This window comes from Solanum verrucosum, unplaced genomic scaffold (genome assembly GCF_900185275.1).
Source record: "Solanum verrucosum unplaced genomic scaffold, falcon-dt-bn FXZP01000278.1, whole genome shotgun sequence".
In the NCBI taxonomy this organism is placed as follows: Eukaryota; Viridiplantae; Streptophyta; class Magnoliopsida; order Solanales; family Solanaceae; genus Solanum; species Solanum verrucosum.
The window spans coordinates 4,977,092-5,003,188 of record NW_026020332.1 but is presented as its reverse complement, the minus strand read 5'-3'; the positions used below and the strand labels follow the sequence as shown (position 1 = coordinate 5,003,188).

Sequence of the window (26,097 nt, the reverse complement as noted above, 5' to 3'; positions counted from 1 at the left end):
CGTAGCATCGATACATGGAAAAGTGGATGAACAGATTCTAGCTTCAAAGACAATTCTAGCTCATAAGCCACTCGTCCTACCCTTCGAAGGATCTGGTATGGCCCAATAAATGTTGGACTAAGATTGCTTTTTTTGCAAATCTCATAACACCTTTCATATGAGAGACTTTTAAGAATACCCAATCATCGACACAAAATTCTAAGTCCCTTCGTCGCACATCTGAGTATGACTTCTGTCGGCTTTGAGCTGTTAGCAACCTCTCCCGAATGAGCTTAATCTGCTCCACCATCTGCTGTACTAAGTTAGGTCCAATTAACCCTGACTCACCTACCTCGAACTATCCAATAGGGGATTTATATTTTTGCCAATACAATGCCTCATAAGGTGCATTCGCGATGCTGGAACGATAACTATTATTGTATGCGATCTCAATAAGAGGCAAGTGGTCATCCCAACTTCCTTTGAAGTCCAGCGTGCACGCTCGTAACATATCCTCGAGTGTCAAAATTGTGCGCTCAGTGTGGCCATCTGTCTAAGGGTGAGAGCCAGTACTAAGATTAACCTGTGTCCCTAGTTCTTTCTGGAAGGACTTTCATAAGTTGGCGGTAAATTGTGCTCATCTAACAAAGATAACAGATAATGGGACACCGTGTCGCCTAACATTCTCTTTAATATAGAGCCTTACATAGTCTTACGACGCGTTCGAGGTAACCCTGTAATAAAATCCATATTAATTGCTTCCCACTTCCATAAGGGTATGACTATCTCCTGAACTAGCTCAGCCGCTTTTGTTGCTCAACCTTCACCTGTTGGCAGTTAGGACACTGTACCACAAACTCAGCAACGTCTTTCTTCATCCCGTGCCACCAATAGATCTCCTTAATATCATGGTACATCTTTGTTGAACCAGGGTGAATAGAATAACGGGAATGATGTGTCTCTTCCATAATCCAATGTCGAAGCCTTGCAACATTTGAAACACATAATTGACCGCTATATCTGAGGACTCCATCTCCTGTTATATCAAATGGTAAAAACTGTTGATGATGGGCTTTGGCTTGAAGATGCTCTAAGCTAGGATCCTCTTGTTGCCCTGATTTTACATCCACAATTAGACATGATACGACTGTGTCCTGAATTGTGACCCCACTATCCTCTGCCTCTAACAATCTGACTCCCAAGCTAGCTAACTGATGAAGTTCTCGTGCTAGCTTCTGCTTCTCAACACCTAAATAAGACAAACTATCCATAGATCTTCGACTGAGGGCATCCGCTACCACATTTGCCTTTCCTGGATAATATTAAATATCCACGTCATAGTCTTTCAGTAAGTCAAGCCATCGACACTGTCGCAGATTTAACTTCTTCTGTCTAAAGATATATTGAAGACTTTTATGATCTGTGAAAATGTCAACATGAACGCCACACAAATAGTTTCTCCAGATCTTTAACGCATGCACAACTGCAACCAACTCTAAATCGTGGGTCGGATAGTTCTTCTCATGTTTCCACAACTATCTTGAAACATATGCGATAACCTTACCATGTTGCATTAGAACACATCCCAACCCAATACAAGAGGCATCACAGTACACCGTATAGCCCTCTGAACCCTCTGGCAATGCTAGAACTGGTATTGATGTCAACCTGTCATTCAGTTCCTGTAAACAATGCTCGTAAGCCTCAGTCCACTGGAACTTAGCCATTTTTTTAGTCAACTTCGTTAAAGGTGCTGAAAGTGAAGAAACCCCCTCTACAAACCTTCTGTAGTACCCAATTAATCCTAAGAAACTACGAACCTCAGTCGGAGTCATGGGTCTGGGCCAAGACTTTATAGCCTCAATCTTTTGTGTATCAAGCATAATGCTAGAATCTGATATAATATGGCCTAGGAAAGCCACAGAGCTTAACCAGAACTCACACTTAGAGAACTTTGTGTAAAGTTCATGCTTTCGAAGAACCTGAAGGACTTCTCGCAAGTGATCTGCATGCTCAACTTTTGAATGCGAATAGACCAAAATATTATCAATAAATACAATCACAAACGTATCTAGATATGGCCTGAATATGCTATTATCAGGTCCATGAACACTGTTGGGGCATTAGTTAATCCAAAAGACATTACCAAGAACTAAAAGTGTCCATATTTGGTTCTAAAGGCTGTCTTTGGAACGTCTTTCTCCCGAACTCGTATCTGGTGGTACCCTGATCCTAAATCAATCTTTGAGAAATACTCAACACCTTGTAACTGATCAAACAAGTCATCGATTCTAGGAATGTTATACTTATTCTTTATAGTCGCCTTATTCAACCGTCGGTAATCTATACACATTCTTAGTGAGCCAACTTTCTTCCTCACGAATAACACTAGCGCACCTCATGGTGAAACACTAGGCCTGATAAAACCTTTATCCAGCAAGTCTTTTAGCGGATCCTTTAACTCCTTTAGGTCAACATGAGTCATTTTATAAGAAGAGATAGATATGAGTAGTGTACCTGGTAGCACATCGATAGCAAAATCAATTTCCCATTTTGGAAATACATCTAGAAACTCATTAACTATCGGAATAGACTGAAGAGTTGGTGGTTCTGCATCTATATCATGAACGCGAACAAGATGATAAATACAACCCTTAGTGATCATCTTTCTCGCCTTGATATAGGATATAAACCTACCTTTCAGCGTTGATGTATCACCTTTCCATTCCCCAACTGCCTCTCCTGGAAAGTGAAATCTACCGATCTTTGTCCGGCACTCAACATTAGCATAACAAGACGCTAACCAGTCCATACCCATAATAACGTCGAAATCGATCATTTCTAACTCTATGAAGTCTACAAAGGTCTGTTGGTCGATAATTTCTACCGTACAACCTCGAAGACTCTCCTGACAATAATAGACTCACCAACTGATGAAGATATAATAAAGGGTTGATCTAATAACTTTGTTACAATACATAACTTCCCCGCGATAAATGGAGTAACATAAGACATAGTAGATCCAGGATCTATCAACGCATAAACACAATGGGAGCAAACAATCAATATACCTGTCACAACATCTGGTGATGACTCTGAGTCTTGTCGATCGGCTAGTGAATATATGCGATTCTACCCACTACCAGAACTAGATGTTCCCTATCTACCTCTACCTCCACCTCTATATGCTGGAGTCTGGGTCCACACCCTGTAGACTGTGTTGATGAGGAGGAACCTACTGACCTGGTCGACTGACCTATACCACCCTGACCTATGGTTGGGCAGTTTATCCACCCAAGGCCCTTCTGTTCACAAGAATAACAACCTATGGAACCCTACTTGCACCTTCCAAAATGCATCCTACCGCAAGTAGCGCAATGCGGTGGGGATTTCTTAGCCTAGCTTGAACTCCTTAGCTGTTGAGAGCCTAACGTTCGTGAACCCTCATATGGGCCTGACTGTCCCTAACGATCAAATCTACTATCCTGGAACAATTAGAAGATCGGGGTCTGGGACCAACCTGAAAATCTCCATAAGACACAACGGGCCTTGCCCTCTTCTGTCTCTCTCTCGAGACCCTCTCACTCATATACTGCAGATGTCGGCGATTCTCGATTCCTTGTTCAAAGGCCTGAATTCGCGAGATATCTATATTATCATTTAGTGCAGTGGTAGAACAAGCGTCGATATAGTCTGAGTCATGCCCTCCCACAAATCTACGCACCCTGTCATGCATCGTATCAACAAATACTTGTGCATATCTAGCCAATGAATCAAATCTCAACCCGTACTCTCGGACACTCATGTTGCCCTGTCGGAGGTTCAGAAAGTGGTCCACCCAGCCATTCCTAATCTCTCGAGGCAAATAATGATCTATGAAAGCTTCTATAAAGTTATCCCAAATGGTAGAGGTAGATTGTTTCCCTATATCTCTCTCAACTTTCGTACCATAATACTTCAACATCGCGCAATCAAAATGCTGCTAGCTCAGCTGACTCAGTCGTTGAGGCGTGCATGACTCTGAAGATCCTATGAAGCTGATCAACAAAGTGTTGAAGGACCTCTCTACGATATATCCCTGTAAACTGTAGAGGATTCAAGGCAAGAAATTCACGAACTCTCGAACTTCCGGGCCCTTCAGATGGTCCGGCAACATCTGGCGCAACTAGCTGGTGTTGTGCAGCTACTAAATGTGCTAACATACATACTGCACTCTTGAATTCCTGGTCAGATGGAATAGGAGGAACTAGATGTGGTACTGCTGGTGGAGCTGGGGTCTTGTAGCCCTTAGAGGCTTCTAAAGTGGTGGAGAACCTATAGGGGGCTGAAAAGATGTCTCTCCCTGGGTCTCACAATGAGCTACCTCCACATGTGGTACCTTGTAGATACCCTCGCCTACAGTTGTATCTATCCCTTGGCTAGCTGTGGTCTGCCTGGTGTCGACTATCTCTATCTGCATACAAATATCAATTATAAGCCCAAAAACTCAACCCTTCAGACACTGCTCTATAGCACGAGGTGAGCAAAAGAGGGATAGTCATTCTATCATGCCCGATAGCTTATTGCTTATCGAATGTGGTGCACAACACATTTATAAACAAGTCTCTACTAGACACTGCTTGGAGACTCCTTAAGATATGACGTTGCTCTGATACCAAGTTTGTCACGTCCCAAACTCAAGGGGCGCAACTGGCTCATAATGCCAAAACTCAGGCCTGAGCCGACCCTGCTGAATCATTTACTACTAGCGCATGGCAGCCAAATGCATTCAAGAAAACAAACAAGTATATCTCGGCTTAAAACTAAGCCCTCGGCCGGCAAGGCCCCTGTCAACAGATCTACAAACGAAACAGCTACTCCCAAGAGTTCATATAAAGAAATAGTCAACTAGCAAAAAAGTCCTGATTGGGCCGTCGAGGCCACCATGATCTCTATACCAAAACTAAAAACATGTATATACCAAAACAATACATCAAACAACTCACAAGCTTCAACAAACTAACAAACTAGGCCAGCATGGCCATAACATAGCTACACACCCCCACACTATTCTGCAAGCCTCTAAGAGTAGTCAAGATTGGCGGGACAGGGCCTCAGCCTACCCATAAATATATATACAACAAAAGCTAACAAACCTCCAAACTCTGGCAGCTCCGAAGGAAAGGGGCTAGCCAACCGGATAAAAGTCAATCCTGTTGTTGAGGAGGTCTACTGGGTCGTCTGTCGGGACCTGCATGCATGAATGCAGTGCCCCCAGGAAATGGAGCGTCAGTACGAAATAATGTACAGAGTATGAAAGGCAATAGACTATGAGTAGCTATCCTAATATACTGGAATAATCCGATAAATAGATCAAGGATAAGATAAGTGTACCGACCTGCTCCTAAATCTTAACTCATCAAAAATAATAAAACAATAACCTAACCAAACCCCCATAAGCTCGACATGTACAAACAACACACAAAACCACCTACTCAGGCCACCCAATAAGCTCAGAAGGTGCCAATCAGTCTATATATCACTATCAATAGTCCCCTAGCCCCGTAGGCAGTCATATAGCCCTCTTAGGCATTAATATAGCCCCGTAGGTAGCACATAGCTCTCTTAGGCATCAAAATAGCTTATAGACAACTCATAGCCCTCTTAGGCAGCAACATGGCCCTGTAGGAAACACATAGCCTTCTTAGACGTCAAGATAGCCCTGTAGGCAACTCATAGCCCTTGTAGACATCAATATAGCCTTGTAGGCAACTCATAGCCCTCTTAGGCATCCATATATCCCCGTAGGCAGAACATAGCCCTTCTAGGCATATATCACATTCCTGCAGCTAACCACAATAGCCCCAAGGGCAACAATAACAATCCAATCGCTAAAAGCGAACAAGTTAGTTAGAAGCAACCTATACAAATAGCCTCTAAGTCATGTCCAATAAAGGGACGCTACTAACTGAATAAGAATCCCAACAAGGGAGGATTATATCAACTCGAACAACCAACAATCAACAATAATGACTACAAGTATAACAAGGATAACAGCCCAATTACAATGCTCCTAAGCTTTAAGGAAACATGCCGTAAGTAGGGAATAACCTTAACGTACTTTTTTTCGATGAATTCACGTGGCCTAAAGACTTTACTCACAACCCCCCTCGATACTACAACAAGGCAGGACCATAATCAGCACAAAAGAATAGAGGATATCACGATAATCCGATAAAAGATATGTATTTTTGTCACAAATTATTATTTGCGGCTTATCAAAGCTAAAGTCTATGGAAAAAGGGTCTTACCTTGATTTTTAGTTTGTAATACACCTCAAAACTTTAAAATATGCCCAAAACCCTGTTGTCCACACACCAAAGTACAATATGCTAGAAAATCGATAAAATAAATTATACCATGTTGACGAGCTCTATGTGTAGAACAATTTTTGTCAAGGACTTAAGTCACGAAAATTTGAAACTTGACTGATCCTAAAAGTGGGTTTTGTGAGTTTTCTGGTTATTCACTAAGAAAAATGAAGGAAAACTGAAGAAAAGTCGAAGAATATGATATATATAATGTTCTACCGACCTAAGGGACCCACCTCACCTGCCTGCTTGCGCAGTCTTTCAAAAACACGAATATCTCTCAATTCTAAAGTCGTATGATCGAACGAGTTGATGCGTTGGAAACTAGACTTGTAGACCTTCGATTTCATAGGTCGTGGGAACAAAAACTCTTTATAGATTGGGAGAATATCTCCGAGACATTTGACCCAAATATCAGACAAATCTTTAAAAAGGAATTTACGGTAACTTTCGCCACTTTTATTTTGCCACTTACCTAACTTCAAAACTTAGGATACAACCCTTGAACACTTAAAATATAACATAACACATCATTCTTAATTTATTACCCACCCTCCTGGTGTTTCCACGAAGATACGAATCAATTTAGATGTTTCGAAAAGTCGGGGTGTTACATTGGTAAATTTGTTCTTCATCTTCTTCTTATTTTGTGCCTTGAAATAATTATCTTTTTCTTCTCAGTAATTTCATTCCTTTTTTTTAAGAAAAAAAGAAGAAGAAATTCTTCTCCTCCATTATCTATATATAATCTCCCCTTATCCCAACCCATTTCCTCCATCTTTTTTTTCTTTTTCTATTATGTACTTTTTTATTTCTTCTTTTTTTACGAGAAGTCATTATAACTGCAGCAAGATATACAAGTATAAGAATTTCACTTTTTTGAAATATTCATCTCTATTTTAGTTGGAGAGGATCCGATAATTATAAATTAAATAATTCAGTTATTTATTTCTCCTCTAGCGGATATAGTGCAAAAGAAGTGGGAAAAAAAAGTATTGTGTATTTTGTATTTTGTATTATTACTGAATGATGGATGAAAAACAAATTTGAATTTCAATCAAGAAGAAAAACCTAAGAAGTGTACAAACCCAACATAAATTACATGTTTTCTCAAAATTTGTGTGATGATGAGGGGTGGTCTATGGTGGAAGAGTGAGGAGGAAGAAGTAGGAGCGAAAAGAAAATCAATGGAGGGTGGTGGAAGATTGCAGAGAGAAAGAGTGAGGAAGAAGAAAAAAGAGAAAAATTCACCAAAAGAACTCCTCAAATGTGCTTAAAATTGGTGTTGCATAATCACGAGTTAGCAAAAAGTGTCCAAATGACATTGTGAAGCCCTACATAAAGTGTTTAAAATAAATAAAGTTCAATTAAAGTATCTAAATGAAACTTTGTGCCAACTATAAGGGGTCATTGATAAATTCAACCAAATTCAACACTTCGTTAATGTAATTAAAATTCAAAATCATTCGCCTCCAAAATTATTCTTGTAAATCAATCGAAGATGGCTTTCATATATAGGCATGAATATGATATCCATGAATGTGAAGGTCCAGTCAAAAACGTGGAAGGTGTGGCATATGTCAAGCCTACCCTACTGTACAACTTGTCTCAGACATGCATGTACTCCACCATTTGCATTGGTCATAAAAATCTCAACCGATTCAAGTTTAAGTTTTAATCTATTTGAAGAGAACTTTTAATTAAGGACAATTTAATTTTTAATTATAACTTATTTTAAGACTTTTTATTTGTATTGATGTAATGTATGTTCCTATATTAAAAATATGAATTACTATTTATTTTTAACTTTTTAGAATTTATTTATCCTTTTGTAATTTCTTTGAATAAAATTTCGTAAGTTGAAATTCAAATTATGGTTATAAAAATGAAATAATATGTTAAAATTATTGAGATTAAGCGAATCAAATTGGACGAGTCATGACCTAACCTGAATTTTGGCATATTTGAGTCCAACCCATTTGAACCCAAAGTAAAGTTGGGCAGGTCATTATTCAATCCAATTTATGTTTCAACTCATTTTAATTTCTTTAATTTCAACACAACCCACCAATTAACACCCCTACACATAACCAACATTATTTTTCTTTTTATATAGAATTTCTCTGACTTTTTCTTTTTTTCAGAATGAATTATAAATGATGCAACAGGGTGTTACAAATATTTGAAATATGTTATTATCTTCATTCCATTTTATATGCGTTAATTTAATTTGACATAGAGTTTAAGAAAGAAATTAAGACTGTTGAAACTTGTTGTCTAAAATAAATTACTCCTTCTGTTTCCATTTATATGTTATCATTTTAGATTTTATGTCTCTTAAAAAACTATGTAAATTTACCATTGTACCTTGTTATTTAGTATTCTTTTGAAATCAAGTAGTTTTAATAAATGAACATAAATCAATTTATTTTAATTAATTAAATTGACCAATGAATATGAATTAATCATTTAAATTTCCTATGTTGATCAAATTCATATTTTTAAGGCTAATAATTCTCAAGAGTAAAATAAGAAGAATAATGTCATTAATACATTGATTTTGTAAAATGACAATATTAAGGATCATCTATTTTAATAATGACCATCTATTTTTAATAAGGACGGCATATAAAAAAGAACGGAAAGAATAGATATATGTGTGACTATAAATAATTTCATTAAAAATAAAATGAACATTTCAAAATTAACTGCTATTGAATATATAATTGTATCATTATTTTTAGAACATATTAAAAAGGTAAGTCTTATAAATCATAGACAGAGGGAGCATAAAGAAGGCATTCAATCAACATTGGTTGTGGTGCACCGATGAGAGTGTTTCATCCAACCAGAGGACTCGAATTCAAGCCCTAAGTATGGAAAAAATCATATTGGGAGCACCACCCCGAATGGACCCTGCAATGCGCAATCCGAATTTAGTCGAACCTCCAATGTGATTCCGAACACAAGGTGGTCAACCAACAAAAAAATAAACAAGAAAGAGGTTAAAATAGCAGCGAAAAGAATTTCGATTGGTTCTCATTCCGAAGACATAGGGTGACAAAAGCAAGGGGCAAGTTATACACCGAAAAGCCTTCAGCTTGAATTCTAGGTGACTGCCACGTGTACTATTATCCTTTACCATCTTATACACAAACTTAAAAGAAAGTAAAAAAGACAAATACACAAAAATTTCTTATTCAGAATTTACTACTGGCATAATCGTTCTTAAAAGAAAGTAAAAAAGACAAATACACAAAAATTTCTTATTCAGAATTTACTACTGGCATAATCGTTTTCACTTATAAATAAATATCTACAACTCATTTTAAATCATAAATTTTACGTGAAACACGATATCACACAATATAGAATGGAGGAGTATGTATAAACATGTACTATATAATCTTTGCGCTGTTCCTTTAAGGATAGAGCATGAAAATATGTATTGCCTTAACGTTTTGAAATTTGAATCCTCATCTAATTAAAGCACTGTTTAATTACGTTAGTTAGGTAAAGTCTTTAACTTGGCGTTGCACCTAACTTAAGTGCATAAGGGGAGTAACTCTTCCTGGATTAACTAAAATGGAAGCGCAAAAAGGTCAATTTTTTGTTACAAGTGCATTTGAATCATGATAAACTATATCTGTTAGTTAACATCAACATAAATAATAACTATATTAATCGTGATCGTCAAAGCTAAACATATGAGAATTGCTAACAATTTTATTGACTATAGACTATATTATAGGAAGGTAAGCACATCTACATCAACCACTACTCAACTGAATACTGATGACTTACAACGGATTTCCTCTTTCTATTAAGAATTTCTAAAGAAAAAGACCCTCGGAAGAGGAAAGAAGGGGCTTTTGATCGAGATGGGAAGAAGAAGCACTGCAAAAACTGTGGGAATTAGGAACTAACTTCGTTCTATTGCCTAGCTAACATTAAGGAGTAGGCGGAATGCTTAAGAAAAAAAGAAAGTGACTTGGGGACAAAAGAAAAAACCCTCTTCTTCTCAATGTCAATACCTAAAGCTCACTGAACTTGAGCTATCGTAATTCAATTTTCGCAATCCCTCTCCCCTTTCCCTATCGGTGGAGTAACTGCGTACCTCTATAGAGCTTTCTAATGCGTTTTCTGGACATCATATATATGATCATTCTTTCTTAAACGACACATCAAAACTTGAAAAGCTAGAGGTTGATCTAATTAAAGCGTAGGCACATTTCTGAAACTTTATTGGTTTATATGAAGGAAGACCAATAGAACTACCCAACAAGTACTACTTTATAATGACAGAGATTCTCTGAAAAAAACAATCCTTTCAATCAATGTGTGCTGTTATTTCTACGTGTGAATGCGGTGTGCATAATGATTCAATCTCCTTTTGTGCAAACATATCATTCAATATATGAAAATCACCTAAGTTTTGATGTCAGTTTAAATCTTAAATTCGACTCAAAATTCAGAATTGATGAACTATTCACTTAGGAGTAAAACACTCATTAATTACCGAAAACCTACAAGCTCAAACCCTAGTAATAAAAAATATATAATTTAAAAGTTTAAAGAATCAGCTTTTCATAATGTTACCATCAACCTCATAAAGACGAAAGAAAAAAGAAAAAGTTATCATCAACGTAGCTATAGTCTATAACAAAGCATTGTTGTCAGGATAACAGTGTAATATATCTTCAAAACAATTCTTTTATCACTATTTAATTTACACTCGTTAGAGAGGTTCAAACTGTCCCAATGAAATTACATAATGAATTGCTGAACGTTTCATCATCTATCAATTCGTTTATCTCTCATGTGAATTGTTAGTGAATGATTTTTTCTAAGTAACCAGCAACAATAGGCAACTGTCGTCTATATAGTATGTAAGTTAATCTAATAAGCTAAACAATATGTTAAAAATATACAATATTATTTTATTTTAGGACATGATCGGTGTATATATTAATTAAATTCATTTAAATATGAAGTGTATATCCCTAAACAAAGAAAAGAGTAATTTATTTAGTTGCAGCTGCATGTCCAATAATTTCCATTATTTAATCTAGTTCTTAATTATCTCAACCCATGCAATGATATCAATTCTTGTTACGGATAATTAAATGAAGATATAAGCTATCATTTATTATTTGCAGTAGTGTCTTCATGTACCGAGGGATTTCGACATATGGACATACACACATATTAAATATGATTGATAATTGGTCAAAATGTTGAAATTCAAACATGTTAGAATTAAACTCTTATCATTATATCTAAAAATATAGCTGAACTTTATTTTTCAATCAAGTTCTCAAGTGTCATGTCGGATTATAATTCCGACTTGGCCCATCCACAGTCCCTTATGGATCTTGTCATGGGAAGAATGTTGATAATATTCAACAATCAACACACACAAATGTTCTTAAGGCGATAGTTCAACTAACAAATAAATATATTTTAAAATCATGTATATATGTGAATGTGATCTACGTCTTCTTCATCGATCCTTTCCCATTAATATTACACAGTTGGTTTTTAAGAACTTTAAAAACAAGAAATGATGGATAATTATCAATGAACACACTTTTTATTACCAGAAAATAAACCTGACTTTTCTAGAACGAGCTGATCAACTGCCTGTTAAAAAATCAACTCCCTCCATATATATCAGTTTGATTCAACTGGTTAGTGTAAATTACCTAGTAGAATGTTTACTACTACAAGTTAGTGCATCTTTTTAGCTCTTACATACAAATATTTGGCATGCGTCTCAAACATCTAACATATATATATCAAGAATAATTTCACTTGATATACGTTTTTGGATTATTAGATTGAAATTAAAGATAGCAAAGTATGAAATTCTCAACTTTGATGTATTCAAAGTTAAGTTCAAAGCTTCCACTTAAAACTAAAACAAAAGAGTGAAGATCCTACATTTTTTTAACATAATCGCTTTCAAATTCTTTCAAGATCGATGTGATAATTATATCATGGGGAATAACATCTCTCCAGCTTCTTTGAAACTTGAGTAATCGAGTTAAATCATTTGTTATATACCTATATTGTCCATCTTATTCGTAGATCAAATTGGTTCAGTGATTATTTATATGAATTCAACCTTGAAGAACAAAAAATTTAAGAAGATACAAGGATAATCTTCATAAATTGAAATGAAGTAAAATCAAGTCATTAGATTTCACGATCTCAACAAACTCTTTTTACAATTTATAAGTAGAGATTACACAAGAAGTGCTTGCAAATCCTCCATTTGCGAAAGATTTTATGAACAAAAGAAGCACAATTACCAATAATAGTTATTTAGCATTATATACGTAATAAAGTACTTAGGTAATTTAATTACCTGCTAGTTGCATCCTCATTAACGACCCAATCTAAGAGCAGCTTTAGCATCAAGTCTCCATGCAAATCCTCCAAATTCCATCTTCCATACATCACACGGCATTGTCTGTGAATTCTTCGTGTACAGTATCCTCACAGTGCATGCAAAAGCTGATGAGTTAGGCAACAATATTTTCTCCTTCACTACCAGCCACGTCACCAGCTTCGGCGAATTTCCAGAACCTTCTAGAGGATCAACCATTCTCCGGTACGCCAGATTCACCCACTGAACTCTATCTAAACCGTCTGATATCAACCCTGGACACGTGTCAGCCTCCAGATTCTTCATCTTCTCCATGTCCGTACTACCTAACGCTTCTCCCTCTACCAACGCGTTTGTCATCCGGTCTACCAACACCCATGACTCCACCACTCTTTTCTTCGGAATCTCCACCGTCCGATCTATCTGATCTGATCCTACGGGGAAAATTTCACTATTCTGAAAATTCATCCAGAAAGGTCGAGATCCGGAATTTTCTAGACTGTTTTTGACGCCGCTACTACTTTCCGGCATCAACTGAAGAGTTAAAACAGCTCCGTTATCCTCGTACAGTGAAGATCCGTCTTTATTTGCTTCGTCTTCTTTGTTAGACTTGCACTTGCTACTTTTCTTAACTCTAACGTACTTTCTCTTCGCTCTTCTTTTGGTAACAAGTTCCGTGTTGTTATATTCTGGTGTAGATCCATCAGATGAACCACCGGCGACAGGTTTCGGTGCGATCGGTCGGAATCTTAGCATTATCCGATTCATTATCGTCGTATCGTGCGGTCCACCGGTGTACTTAGCAGCAGGAAAACCATTTCCAGCGTCCATCACAGCTGAGGAGGTCTCTCCAGGAGGTGATTTTAGACTGAGAAAATGTAATTTGACCGGTTGCCAAGCAGATTATCATAGTTACAGCACAGTGATAGGGGTGAAGAAAGGACACGTGTCTAGGGCAAATGTAGAATAGTGAAGATATTTGATTGGTGCAGAGCAATTAGGTGGGTCCTCTGATAAAGTAGCGTATCCATGGAAATTGAGTGTCCTGATTGGTGTGAAGGAAAGAGCCAATGAGAAGGTGGACACGTATATTGCACTGAGACAAAAAAAGGTTCCACGTATGTACCTTCTAAGTTGTGAGGACCAAAGTGGTGAATACTTTTTGGTGGGAGGTTGTCATTACTGGACGCGTGTCTACTGGTAGAATAGTTACCATTCACGCTCCTTGCTCGCCCGTGACATTCACCACACTCCCCCTCCGTTTAATTTATTTATCTGATTTTAATTTGATATTCATTTTCAGAAGTAAAAAATACTTCTAAATATTTTTATCATATTTTTACAGATATTTATTGAATGTAATGAACTATTTTTTGATTTTGTTATTTTCAATATGCAATCTACAATAAAAATGAAACAGCCTCTCTACCTCCACGAGGTAGTGGTAAGGTCTGCGTAGACTCTACCCTCCCTAAACCCCACTTAGTGGAATTTCACTGGATATGTTGTTGTATATAAAAATATTTCTCCTGTCTTATTTTGTATGATTTTTTTATTTTTAATATGTTAAAAAAGGAATTTCAGCTAACTATAATTGTAAATAATTTAATTTTAATTTTTTTATCTTTAATGAAATGATTATCAACCACATAAATATTTAAATATTGTTTTAGATCATAAATTTCAAAAAACTAATTTTCTTCTAAACATTACACCAAGTTAAAGAGTGTCAAATAAAAAAAACCGAGAAGTGAATCAAAAAGAATAATATTTCCTCCGTTTTAAAAAGAATAATCTCCTTTTCTTTTTAGTTTGTTTAAAAAAAATGACATTTTTCTTTTTTTGGTAACATTTTAATTTTAGTTTTACATGTGACATGTTTAAGACCGCAAGATTAAAGACAATTTTGTACATTTGATATAAATTTAATTTAGGACCACAAATTTGAAAAGTCTTTTTTATTTTCTTAAATTCCGTGTCAAATCAAACTAAATCATTCTTTATAAAATAGAGGGAGTAAGAAAAAAATAGTAGGTAATTGGATGGGAATTGTACTGAAACAAATGGTTGATGTTTAGTGAGTGAAGTTAACGCGCTTGTGTGAGAATGTTGTGGTTAATAAGGGTATGGTATTCGGACGCGTGGGGATTTAATTAGGGTGACTACTAGGGCCCAGGTAAATATTTGCGTCCGTATTAGAATCTCAAAATTAAATATTTGGACATTGTTATTGCTGTCTTGGATAGTGAAGGGAAAATAGATGAATGGGTGAAAAGATTGAAAAATCGAACGCTCGTCAGGAAAATTAATTTTATTAAATAGACGTTTTGCCATGCGATATTATATTACATTATAGTATCGTGAGATGAAATCAGCGTTTGGATATGTGAGATTACGCGGATTCCATCTCATAATTTCATATCATGATATGTGATTTCATATTTTTCAAAAACCATGATATGAAATTATATGGTAATTTTATATCATGATTTGAGATATTATAATAGAAAAATTGATCCACAAATTTATATTTTATTAAAACAACGTCACATATATATCTACTAACTATTTATTTCATATGTAAATAAAATTTATATTCACATTATTACTTTTTAAAATTTATTATTCTCACCAACATAAAATTTATTATTCTCACCAACATATAATCACTTTAACTCGCATCAATCGATTGTTAAAGTGATTAAATATTTATGGTCTATGAGCATGAAAAAATATAGTTGCGGATGATATTGACCAACAAATTGCTCAAAGTAACAATGTTGGTTCGTCTTCTCGGTCACATGATCGAGAAATACAAGGTTCAACGTGAGAAAATTATTCGTACTATGTGAAAGGATTATATTAAAGACTAGTACCCTACAATTTATGTTCAATTTTTTTTATTAAATTAAAGTTAGATGAACAATTACTTAAGTGGAGAACAAATAACTTTGTAATAATTTATTATGCGATTTTATAATTTTTTGTTTATTTGATAAGATTGAATAAACAATTGAGGCTATTTTAATAGTTTTACAACTTATAGATTTTTATGTTTATAAGAAAATATACAACACAAAAATTTCATATCGCATGTCCAAACAAAACTTCAATTTCATCTCATTATTCCATATCATGATACCATATCGCATGGCCAAACGGGCCCTAAGATTTATTATCTCGTATAAGTAGACATTAAAACGTTTATGAAGGTTAGAAAATTCTTCTGAAACATGTTATAATAACTAAATGAAACCTTAGCTAGGTCCGGCTTGACCAGAGGCGAATTCAGAATTTTAAGAAAACGGGTGTATCATTGCTAAAGATAAGATCAAAAAATTTAGGGATAAGAGTCGAAAAAAAATTCTAACTTTGGTCGAATTTGTTGTTACGATTCTAAACTTTCATGATAACTTATTACCTCCCTAAACTATTTAATAGTGTATTTTTTATACCACTGAACTATTTAGTAGTGTATTTTAAAGATATATATGTGCCCATGTGGACACATTACTATTTATAATTTTGCATTATTTTTTATGTTCACGTGGACAAATATATATGTTTAAAATACGATATTAAATAGTCTAAGGAGATAATAGGTCCTCATGAAAGTTTAGTATCGCAACAACAAATTCGACCAAAGTCGGGGTATTTTTTAGACCCTTATCCCAAAAATTTATAATAACAATAACTAAGCGAGCAAAACATAAAAAAATACTTTATCACAAAAAATATCATTAGTTTACAATTGTACTCTATGAGATTTCATATTTTGAAAACAATCTATAATAGCATCATTACTTACATTTTCAAATATCTCCGCTCTATCTTACAAACTAAACAACCATTAACTCTTGATGATTTCCTATTATAAGTAATGACAAGATTATTTTTTTACGGAAACTCTAAAATTAAAGTGATATATTTAATTTTTTATTTATTTTGTTAGTTTGTTTATTAAAAAGAGAAAATAAAAACTAAAAAAAAAAATTACCTTAAGCTTTGACAATGATGATTTTTCTAGATTTTTTACTTGAAGTTGGAGACTTGGAGTTCTTTGTGTGGAAAATAAAAGGAAAATTGAAAGAGAAAAAAAATATTTTTGAAACTAGAAAAGTGGGAGAGAAGGAAACTTGAACTTTTGAAGTCTTTTGACTTTAGAACTTTAAAATTCAGATTTTTTTTTCTTCTGAAAAACGTGTATTAAAAAATTGAAGCAAATTGTGACTGTTTGGGATCGAACTCGGGATTTTGGTGTTAAAATCTGGCTGTCAAATTAGTGAATCATCCAGCAATTTTGAGAACGGAATCCATTTATTTAATATATTCTTTAATAATTATACAAATAATATATCGAGTTTAATCGGATGACCACGAGTTTCGATGACCCAAATTTAATACATAATTTGCCCCTGGACTTGACCCATTTCTTAAGGTTCATCCTATGTCAAATTCGCTCGTGTGTGTACACATTATATCTGAGTTGTTGTTTCATTCTATATCGATCCCTTTGGGGACCTCAGATAAAATTGAATTAATAGAGAAAATTAGTATGATGTTTGCGCAAGGAGTGATATAATTATTGGGGGTTTAGATATGTAAAGACTATTGAGAAAATCAAGTAGATTTTGATAAGATTCCCGAGATAGGAAATGTCAGGAATAGGAGTCTAGGATTTTCATTGGTTGCTTCTATAGATATGAAACATAGTGAGACAATTACGCTAGATTTTCTTTAGATTCTATTTCCTAATTTTATTTTATTTTATATTTTAAAAGTTTGCTTACAAATGAAACTCATATGCTAACATGTTCAAGATTTAATAATAAATATTCATAAACTGATTTTATGTGACTATGCCATTGATTTTAATACCCAATGATAAGGAAAATAGTATGAAGAGATTATTCTTTAAACCTAACTATGACTCATCATGGGAAAGTTGGAATTTGAAAGGAAAAATGTAAAGCCCCAAAAGTCTGGTAATATGCAACTAAAGGAATCTTCAAAGCCAAACAGTATACTAATGATTATAATTTTTATTTAATTAAGCTACTTTTTATTGTTCCTTTTTTCAATTATTTTCTTATTCATTCATTTAATAATCAAATCAACTGGAAATTCAGTAATTCACTAAGTTTGGAAAATCAAAATCTTAATGAAAAGTTGGTATAGATATACTAGTATATACGCAAGTGGAATAACTTGGATTTGATGATATTGATGTTGCTTAATTTTTCAAAATAATGTACTTATTTATAAGCTAATTTTGATAAGATTGTGGGCAGTGGGCACAAATGGAAAATGGCGAAGGGATTATATAAGATAAAGAAAATGGTTTCTCGTCGTTAACAAGGTGAAAGTTAAGATTGAAGGTGACAAATTTAATTTATGAAATAATAAACGGTCTAACATGTTTACGTTTGGGCTAATTATTGACCCGCCAATTTTTTCGCTTAACCTATTAAAATTTAGATTTAATCTAAATTAATTAATGAAAAATTTTGTTAAATTATTTTTAAATTTATATTAAATTATATAAAATTTAAATAAAAACAATATTATTTATAATTTATATTAAAATGAATAAGGTTGACAAATATCAAAGGAGGACTGTAGGGATGGCAGATGAGCAAAAATGGGGTCAGCAGAAAAAAGAAAAAACAGACAGTACTTGTGTAATGTGTTGTGTGGTTTTTGAATGGATAAGCATATGACAATATTTTCAAACATTTTTGGATAAAAATATCAACAATCTTATCTGATTAGGTTTGCACAGTAAAGATCCCCTACTTCCCAGGTTCAAAGTTTTAAATTTATAATTAGTTAATTAATTTCATAACATATTATAAAAATTATTAAATTCATGTAAACTCACGTAACATGTGCTAAATTCCCCGCAACCCCTCTTCTCAGTCTATATATCATGTTGGTGGATAGGACATTTTGACTTTTGTATAATTACTTGGAGTTTCAGAATTGTTATGTTATATGGAAAAGAAAGCTCAGTTATATATATGCTTTCACTTTAACAAGGTGGTGGATTCATGAAATTATGGCAATAGGTGGATAAGTTTATGTTATATGCATTAAATTAATTATAAAAATATATAATTGTATAATTATTATAGGTAATTAGTTGATGATTGGTAAGATAATACTAACTAATTTTGTTATCATATGTTAAAATAGTATAAACATTTTTTATACATGGATAATCAGAGGCGAATCAGACTTTGGGGTTCTAAATTTTCTCTAGAACTGTTAATTAATTTTTTAGGAATTCACAAATTAATATACATATATATTTAATTAATTTTTTAGTATATATACAAGATCTACGAAAAGCTATTGGATTTGTTCAAACCCACGAACCCTCACTTAGCTCCACCGCTGCATGCATTAATATGTAGACATGCATGTGCGTGCACGGCTAAGCAAAATATCTTAATTAATTTAGAAGACTGTTTATATTTTGCGCCTAACTAATTTTATGCTATTTTTTATAATTTAACACGTCGCAGTATGCTAGATAACTTATTTTCTTAATAACCAATTATTTCATTATTGACAGTGACATGTACAGCAGTTATTTTTATTATAAGTGACTCATAGAATTCATTCCTTTTACACTTGTCACAGTTTCATTTTTAATAGTTAAATAATATAAATTTAAGTTAATATTATATAATATATATTTTTCATCATAATAATATAAGAATTTTAAAAAAATTATCATAATTTTTGTATGCATTTGAAAATTCAAATTTTGATATTAAAATATTAATTCAATTTATTTAAAAATAATTAAATTGATAACGTACATACTAACCTGCTTGAAATATCAGATGCTGGTTAGCTGGGGTCTTGCCAGAGTCGATGCACCTACATAAACAGACATTATATATATACTATTATAAATAGTAAAATCAGAAATTCTTAGGGGAAAAAATGAACAAACGGAAATATTTATGTTTCATAATATTCTTTTTATTTCAATTTATTTATCTTATTTTTTAAAATTTATTTCAAAAATAAATGTCTTTTTTTTACTATTCATTAATTTTAATTATCTGTATAACATGTTTAAGATTTTTCTTTAAATGAATTAAAAAAAAAAAGAGTTTATGAAAAGATTATAAGAAGCCGGAGTAACATCTATCTTACTTTTTGCCAAATATGAAGCTTGAATAATTGCAGACAGCTTTACAATTATGGCCGGATCCGCTGTTTTCTGTCAAATCTCTCCTCTTTAACCCCTCATTCATGCGGTAGGTAGGGCTTTATGATTCATGATTCATCTGAATGTGATACTTAATTTTAACACGAAACATATATAAATTTATAATTTCATATCCCCACCTTCGTACAGTATGAAATAATGTACCGACTATACAGACAATAAAATTGAAAACAGGGCATAGTTTTTACCTGAACTTTATATATGGATTATGGATATGCCAGTAGCAGACAGACCACCGGCGTAGTGAGTGTGTGCGTGCGCCCGCCAATAGATGGAAAGCAAAGGCGTCGATCGGTTGGCAGCGGCGCCCATTTCCAATTTATCAGATAAGATTCGAATGTGTGTATATAAAAAGTAGGAATTGTTTGTAGAGAAGGATATATGGGAGCTGTTATTGGTATAATTTTTTCTTTAGCTTTGAATTTTGGGATATCTGTGTTTCTCTTTAGACATAATGCTGTCTGTCTAGGCGGTGGAAGTTAAAAAGGACAGATTGAGATGGGTACGAGCACTGGCGTTAGCCACATGGTGGTCAAGGGTGTCCAGCTGGATATCCTTTATTAGTTGAAAAAATATATTTTATATACAGGTAAAATGATATACGAAATGATTAAATAATATATTTTTGATACTCTTAACATAAAAAATTGTTATAATCTAGTGATTTCACCTCCTTGAAATGAGAAAGTACTCGTGTGTTCAAATCTCACTAGTCCATTGAATACGAGTGACAAGAGATGATAATTTTGAAATCAAATAATTTTTTATTTGATTAGGGATATTAATTAATTTTATAATTATTGATTTCACTATATATACTATAATGATAAGATAAATTATTTTGTATTGTATATATAATAGGATAAATTGACATATCAAATATTCTAATTTATAAAAATAACTTTATTTATCTCATCTTACCAACTATGCCAGAGTATATCTTAAAAGGGAAAAGCCCCCCAAATGCTTGAAAATAAAAGTTATTTTGTTTGGGAAGTACCTAGGCTTCCCTATTTTTCTGAAAGCCTCTAACATTAACGACTTTTAGTTTATCATTGATAATCTACATCAAAAGCTATCGGGGTGGTAAACAAAATTTCTCAACTTAGCGGGTAGGACAACACTAGCCAAAGCTTGCCTAAATAACATTCCTACCCATATTATGCAATACATAACCTCCCCAAAGGAATAGCTAAAAAAATAGATCAAATTCAAAGAAACTTCATTTCGAAAACTACAAACACAAAGAAAAAAAATTCATATGATTAAATGGGCAATGGTGACGCAAGGAAGGAGGAAGGGGGCCTAGGAGTCCAAAAGGCGGAAACAAAGAACAAAGTCTTACTAGCCAAACTAGCGTGGAGAGCTTTTACAAAATCAAATTCAATGTGGGCATCTATACTAATCAACAAATTTTCAGGATCTAACTGCTTCCTTGACCTAAAGACAAAACCAAATCATAGTAAAAATTGAAAAAATATTGGGAAAGGGTGGAAGATATGTAAAGCTGGACTGAAATGATCCATTGGAAACGGGTCAAATATCTCCCTATGGTCTGACATCTGGCTCCCAAACAACACCACCATTAGAGAAATTATAGCAGGTCCATTAATGCAACATGAATACAACCTGACATTTAAGGACTTCCTAACAAGCAGGGGAACATGGAAACTCGATGTGCTATCACTCTAGCTACTACTGAAAGTTACAAACTTTATCCATAGTCTCCATATTCCCACAACAATTAACAAAGACAAAGCCTCCTGGATCCATAACAAAAAAGGTCTATTAACAACCAGCTCATCCTATCAACAGGTTAGCAAAATAGACAGTCCTCCTAAGAATAATAACTCCTCATTTAATTGGATATGAGGTCTCCACTGTCCAAATAAAATTAAATACTTCTTATGGTCATGCAACCATGGAAGGCTACCAACGCGCCACTATCTAAGCAACTTAGGAATAGAGAAACATAGTGATTGCCACATATGCAATTCACCCGAAACTATGCATCATATCTTCATCGATTGCGTCATAGTTAGAAGAGTCTAGCTTAAGTTAGGAATAGCATGCCTACAAATAGTGGAGATCCTAATCATGAAAAAAATCGCTAGACTTTCTTAGAAAGACAGACATTAAAATAAAAAATCTTAAATGGATCGATGTATTTCCCTTCTACTCGTGGAGTATTTGGATGAATAGAAATGGGAACTTCGACAAACAACAAAAGGAAAACATAAATCCTAATAAACCTTATACACATACTATGGAATTCATGACCCTCAACAACCCAAGACGGACCAGAAGCTGACCCAAATTCGTATCAGTTAGATAGGAAAAAACTTAAACAAGGTACAAACTAAACACAAACGGTTCCTAAAACTAACTAATCGGGAAAAATGGTATAAAATGAGTCATTAGAGATAGTAATGGGAATTGGATCATAGGGTTCATAGGAAACTTATACGAGGCGAACGATATCACTGCTGAATTTTATGTCTTCCATAAAGGATTAGCTATGGCTCATGATAACAATCTCTTACCCATTACAATTAATATTGCTTGTAAAGAAATCATAGGTCTTTTAATATAATGACCATTGTGCTTACTCCAATATTCTGTGTGATTGTAGAGAACTCCTCCGCAGGCTGGGGAACCCCCGGTCCAGCATAGGTTCAGAAAAGAGAACCACATGGCAGATGCTTTAGCTAAGGAGGGGTCGAAGCTAACGAATGTTAACTCTTTTATTTTTTGAAAAGTTCCACCATTGTTTGTCTCAGTAGCAATAGAAGCAGACAAAAAAGGAACTTCTAATATTAGACATATTAGGCCTGCAATAATTATTGTAGATGATTGTAATTGTTTTTTGTCGATCCCCAGCCCCTCGAATTGTTCTAGCAAAACCAATGCTCTGCCATTGATTTGAATTGATGCATAAATATATATAATATCTCCTTATTTATCGAAAAAAAATGTTATTTTGTCATTAATAGGGCGAAAATTTATTACTAAACGAGAGAGGACTTGCAACTAATTGGACTTTTTTATGTTGTCTGTTTTCTCATAAATATAAAACCTCTTGAGTTGTATAACTATTAAAATTATCCCAATTCTTTATAGAATTCTATAAATAAACAAAAGCTTATAAAATAGCATAATACACTATGACAAAACTATTCTTAAAAAATACAATATTTATTGATCAAAATTTTAATTCAATAAAAATTAAATTGAATACAAGTTGTAGTATACGAGTCTTTAATATAATCTTCTCACATAGTACAAACAACATTCTCACGTTAAACTGGCATTTCTCGATCATATAACCTAGAAGACGAACCAACATTGTTACCTTTAGCCATTTGTCAGGTAATAAATTTGAGCAAAATAATAAAATTGGTGAATATAAATGGTAAAGTAGGAATTGATTTGAAGTAATAATAAATTTGTATTGGTGAGAATAATCGTTATATGAGATTTAAATAATTTCTAAAGTAATGATATGAATTATAAATTTTATTTACATATGAAATAAATGGATAGTAAATATAAATGTGGGATTATTTTTACAATATAAATTTGTGAGTTAATTGTTGTATTTAAAATTCTCAAATCATGTTTTTTTTGGATAATTTGAAATTTCATCACATGATATGAAATCTTGAGATGAAATCAGCATGAGATCGCACGTCCAAACATTGATTTCATCTCATGATTTCATATCGCAATATAAAATTGCAGGTCCAAATGCGTACTAAGTTTCCTAGCATCTATCGTTAGTTAGCACAAAACAACGTTTTTAAAGAAAATGAAAATTCAAATTATAAATAGTTTGATAGAGTTATTAGAGAAAATAATGCATGCATTAGCTTTGTGTATTATCAGTATCTTGTTTGGTACATACTTTCGATTTATGTATAACTTATGCTTGCTTTAATACACTTCATTGTGTATTGAGGTATGCATTACCAATACCATTGATTTATATACATTAATAATGCAATGAGATTTAGTGTTTCATTAGCATGATTAAAGACACAATCAGTCCTAAAAAAATTTCTCATCCTTTACGCTATATCTATGGAGTGTATTTTTATAAATAAATATTATTTTTTTAAAAAAATACACTACGTTATTTTAATAGACCAAATTAAATACTCTATGAAAATTTCTCAATTTATCTAATTCAAATATTATAAATACTGTATTATATTATTATTATTATTATTATATACTCTATAATAATAAGTAATCTCCAAACACATTGGATGTCCAAAGATATTTTTTTCATATCTTTAGAAAAAGGTGATCATATATAGGACGATCTTTTCTCCAAACAACACCACGGGTCCCCTTGGTCCCCTTGATACGCACGTGAACATCCATTACTGTGTAGACTTCAAACTCGATGTATTAAATAAAGGAAAAAAGGTGAAGAATATCTTAATTTATTGGATACTTTTTGGTCTAAAAATATCCTTCACTTTTGTTGATACCCTCTTTTCTTTTGGTCTAAAAGTAATCCCAATTCAAATTTAATTAAATTGAATTCTTTTAGTAATTAATTATTAATAAATAATTTTAAAAAATTTAAATAAAAATTATTGAATTCAAATTTGTTTCTTCATCTCTAGCTCAAGGGCTGAACTACACACATTCAAGGATGGTCAGATAAACATCTCGCTAAATATATAAATTAAATATAAATATTTATTAATTGTTGAACGTTCTTGACAAAGATATAGTCTAATGGGGAAAACGATGCAAATTTTCATTGGAGGCATGAGTTTCACTTTAACAAGTTTCTTTTTTACTAATCAAAACAAGTCAAAGTACCTCATTTAGTGTTTTGATTTTCTCCTTTTAAAATTAAAAAATAATTACTATTTTTTTTTCATTTTGGTTTAAAAAAATTAAGCTAACCTCATCATAAAAGTATGAATATCCTTAACCAAAATATTGATTTCGCCACTATTCTAACTAGGCCCTTTCAAATTTTATTTAATAAAATTTTACTGACTATGTTATTATACCGCCCTCAATAGTAGAGTTGGTAGCACTAGCATCAAAATTGAATAGAGCAAGGAAGGGAGACACTTGTCCTAATATAATAGTAAAAAACTAAACATGAAGAATCATTTTCCAGAAAGCTTTGGTTGAACCTATATTCGAGGTCGAGGATGTACAACCCACTCCACTTGCTTCCACGTTACATGACATGTGGTCCAACAAATATTCCAACAATAGGACCAATCCCATATTTTATGTTTACCTTAATTTAGTAAATTTTGTCTACATTTAAAACATATATAGATAAATATATATATACTTTACTTTACTTTAATTATGATGAGATACGTCATGTTGGGATAAGTTATGATGAAATTATATTTTATTACTTGTTTGGTTTATTAAATATGCATGGCATAATTTATATAAATAACATGTTTGTTTACAAAAATACCCTTTAAGAATAAGTTGTTTATTTATAAAAAAAAAAGGAGTTTAAGGGGACACTTTTGTTATTTTACAGTTTTTATGCCGAAATAACTTATCCGGAAATTAGTATTTCACCCACAAATAGAGTTAACTTATCCTAGTCATAATTATTGATTCTAACGCTTTGTAACCAACCAAAGAATAGAAGAGAATAGAGGTGTACTAAAAACTTATCATGAAATTATTTTTCTTTATTCATTACACCAGTGGTCCCTAAAAGCAGGCACCTGTTCGATTCTTTATTGACATGTCTACTTTTATTCAAAGATATTTATATAATTCATTATATTCAATTTTAATTAGTTCATTGTATATTTTTTTATATATATTTGATACGTACAAAAATAAAATAAAATATATGTAAACTTTATCTTTACCACAGAAAAAAAAAAGTTTCAAAAAACTGTAAACTCAAATAACACATATCAAATACCTTCTCAACTTTTACACACTTTCGGAGGGCTCCAAATAACCCAAGGCTCTTCTCTGAGCCGCACATTGATCCAACTTTATAATATTTCCCCTCTCCCTTTTTTAATTGTCATAATTTTCTTTTTTAGAATCAAACAATATATATTTAAAAGTCAACTTATAGTACTTTTTGTATAATTTTTAAATATTAAATTTTTTAT

The 26,097-nt window shown here is 33.1% G+C and overlaps 1 protein-coding gene across 1 annotated transcript; it reads right to left on the bottom strand.

Moving 5' to 3' along the window:
* Positions 1 to 12,671: 12,671 nt before the first annotated feature.
* On the bottom strand, positions 12,672 to 13,693 carry LOC125836218 (uncharacterized). Its single transcript, XM_049515335.1, has one exon. The coding sequence runs from the start codon at positions 13,549 to 13,551 to the stop codon at positions 12,718 to 12,720; it is 834 nt and encodes a 277-aa protein (XP_049371292.1). The 5' UTR covers positions 13,552 to 13,693; the 3' UTR covers positions 12,672 to 12,717.
* Between the last annotated feature and the right edge of the window lie 12,404 nt (positions 13,694 to 26,097).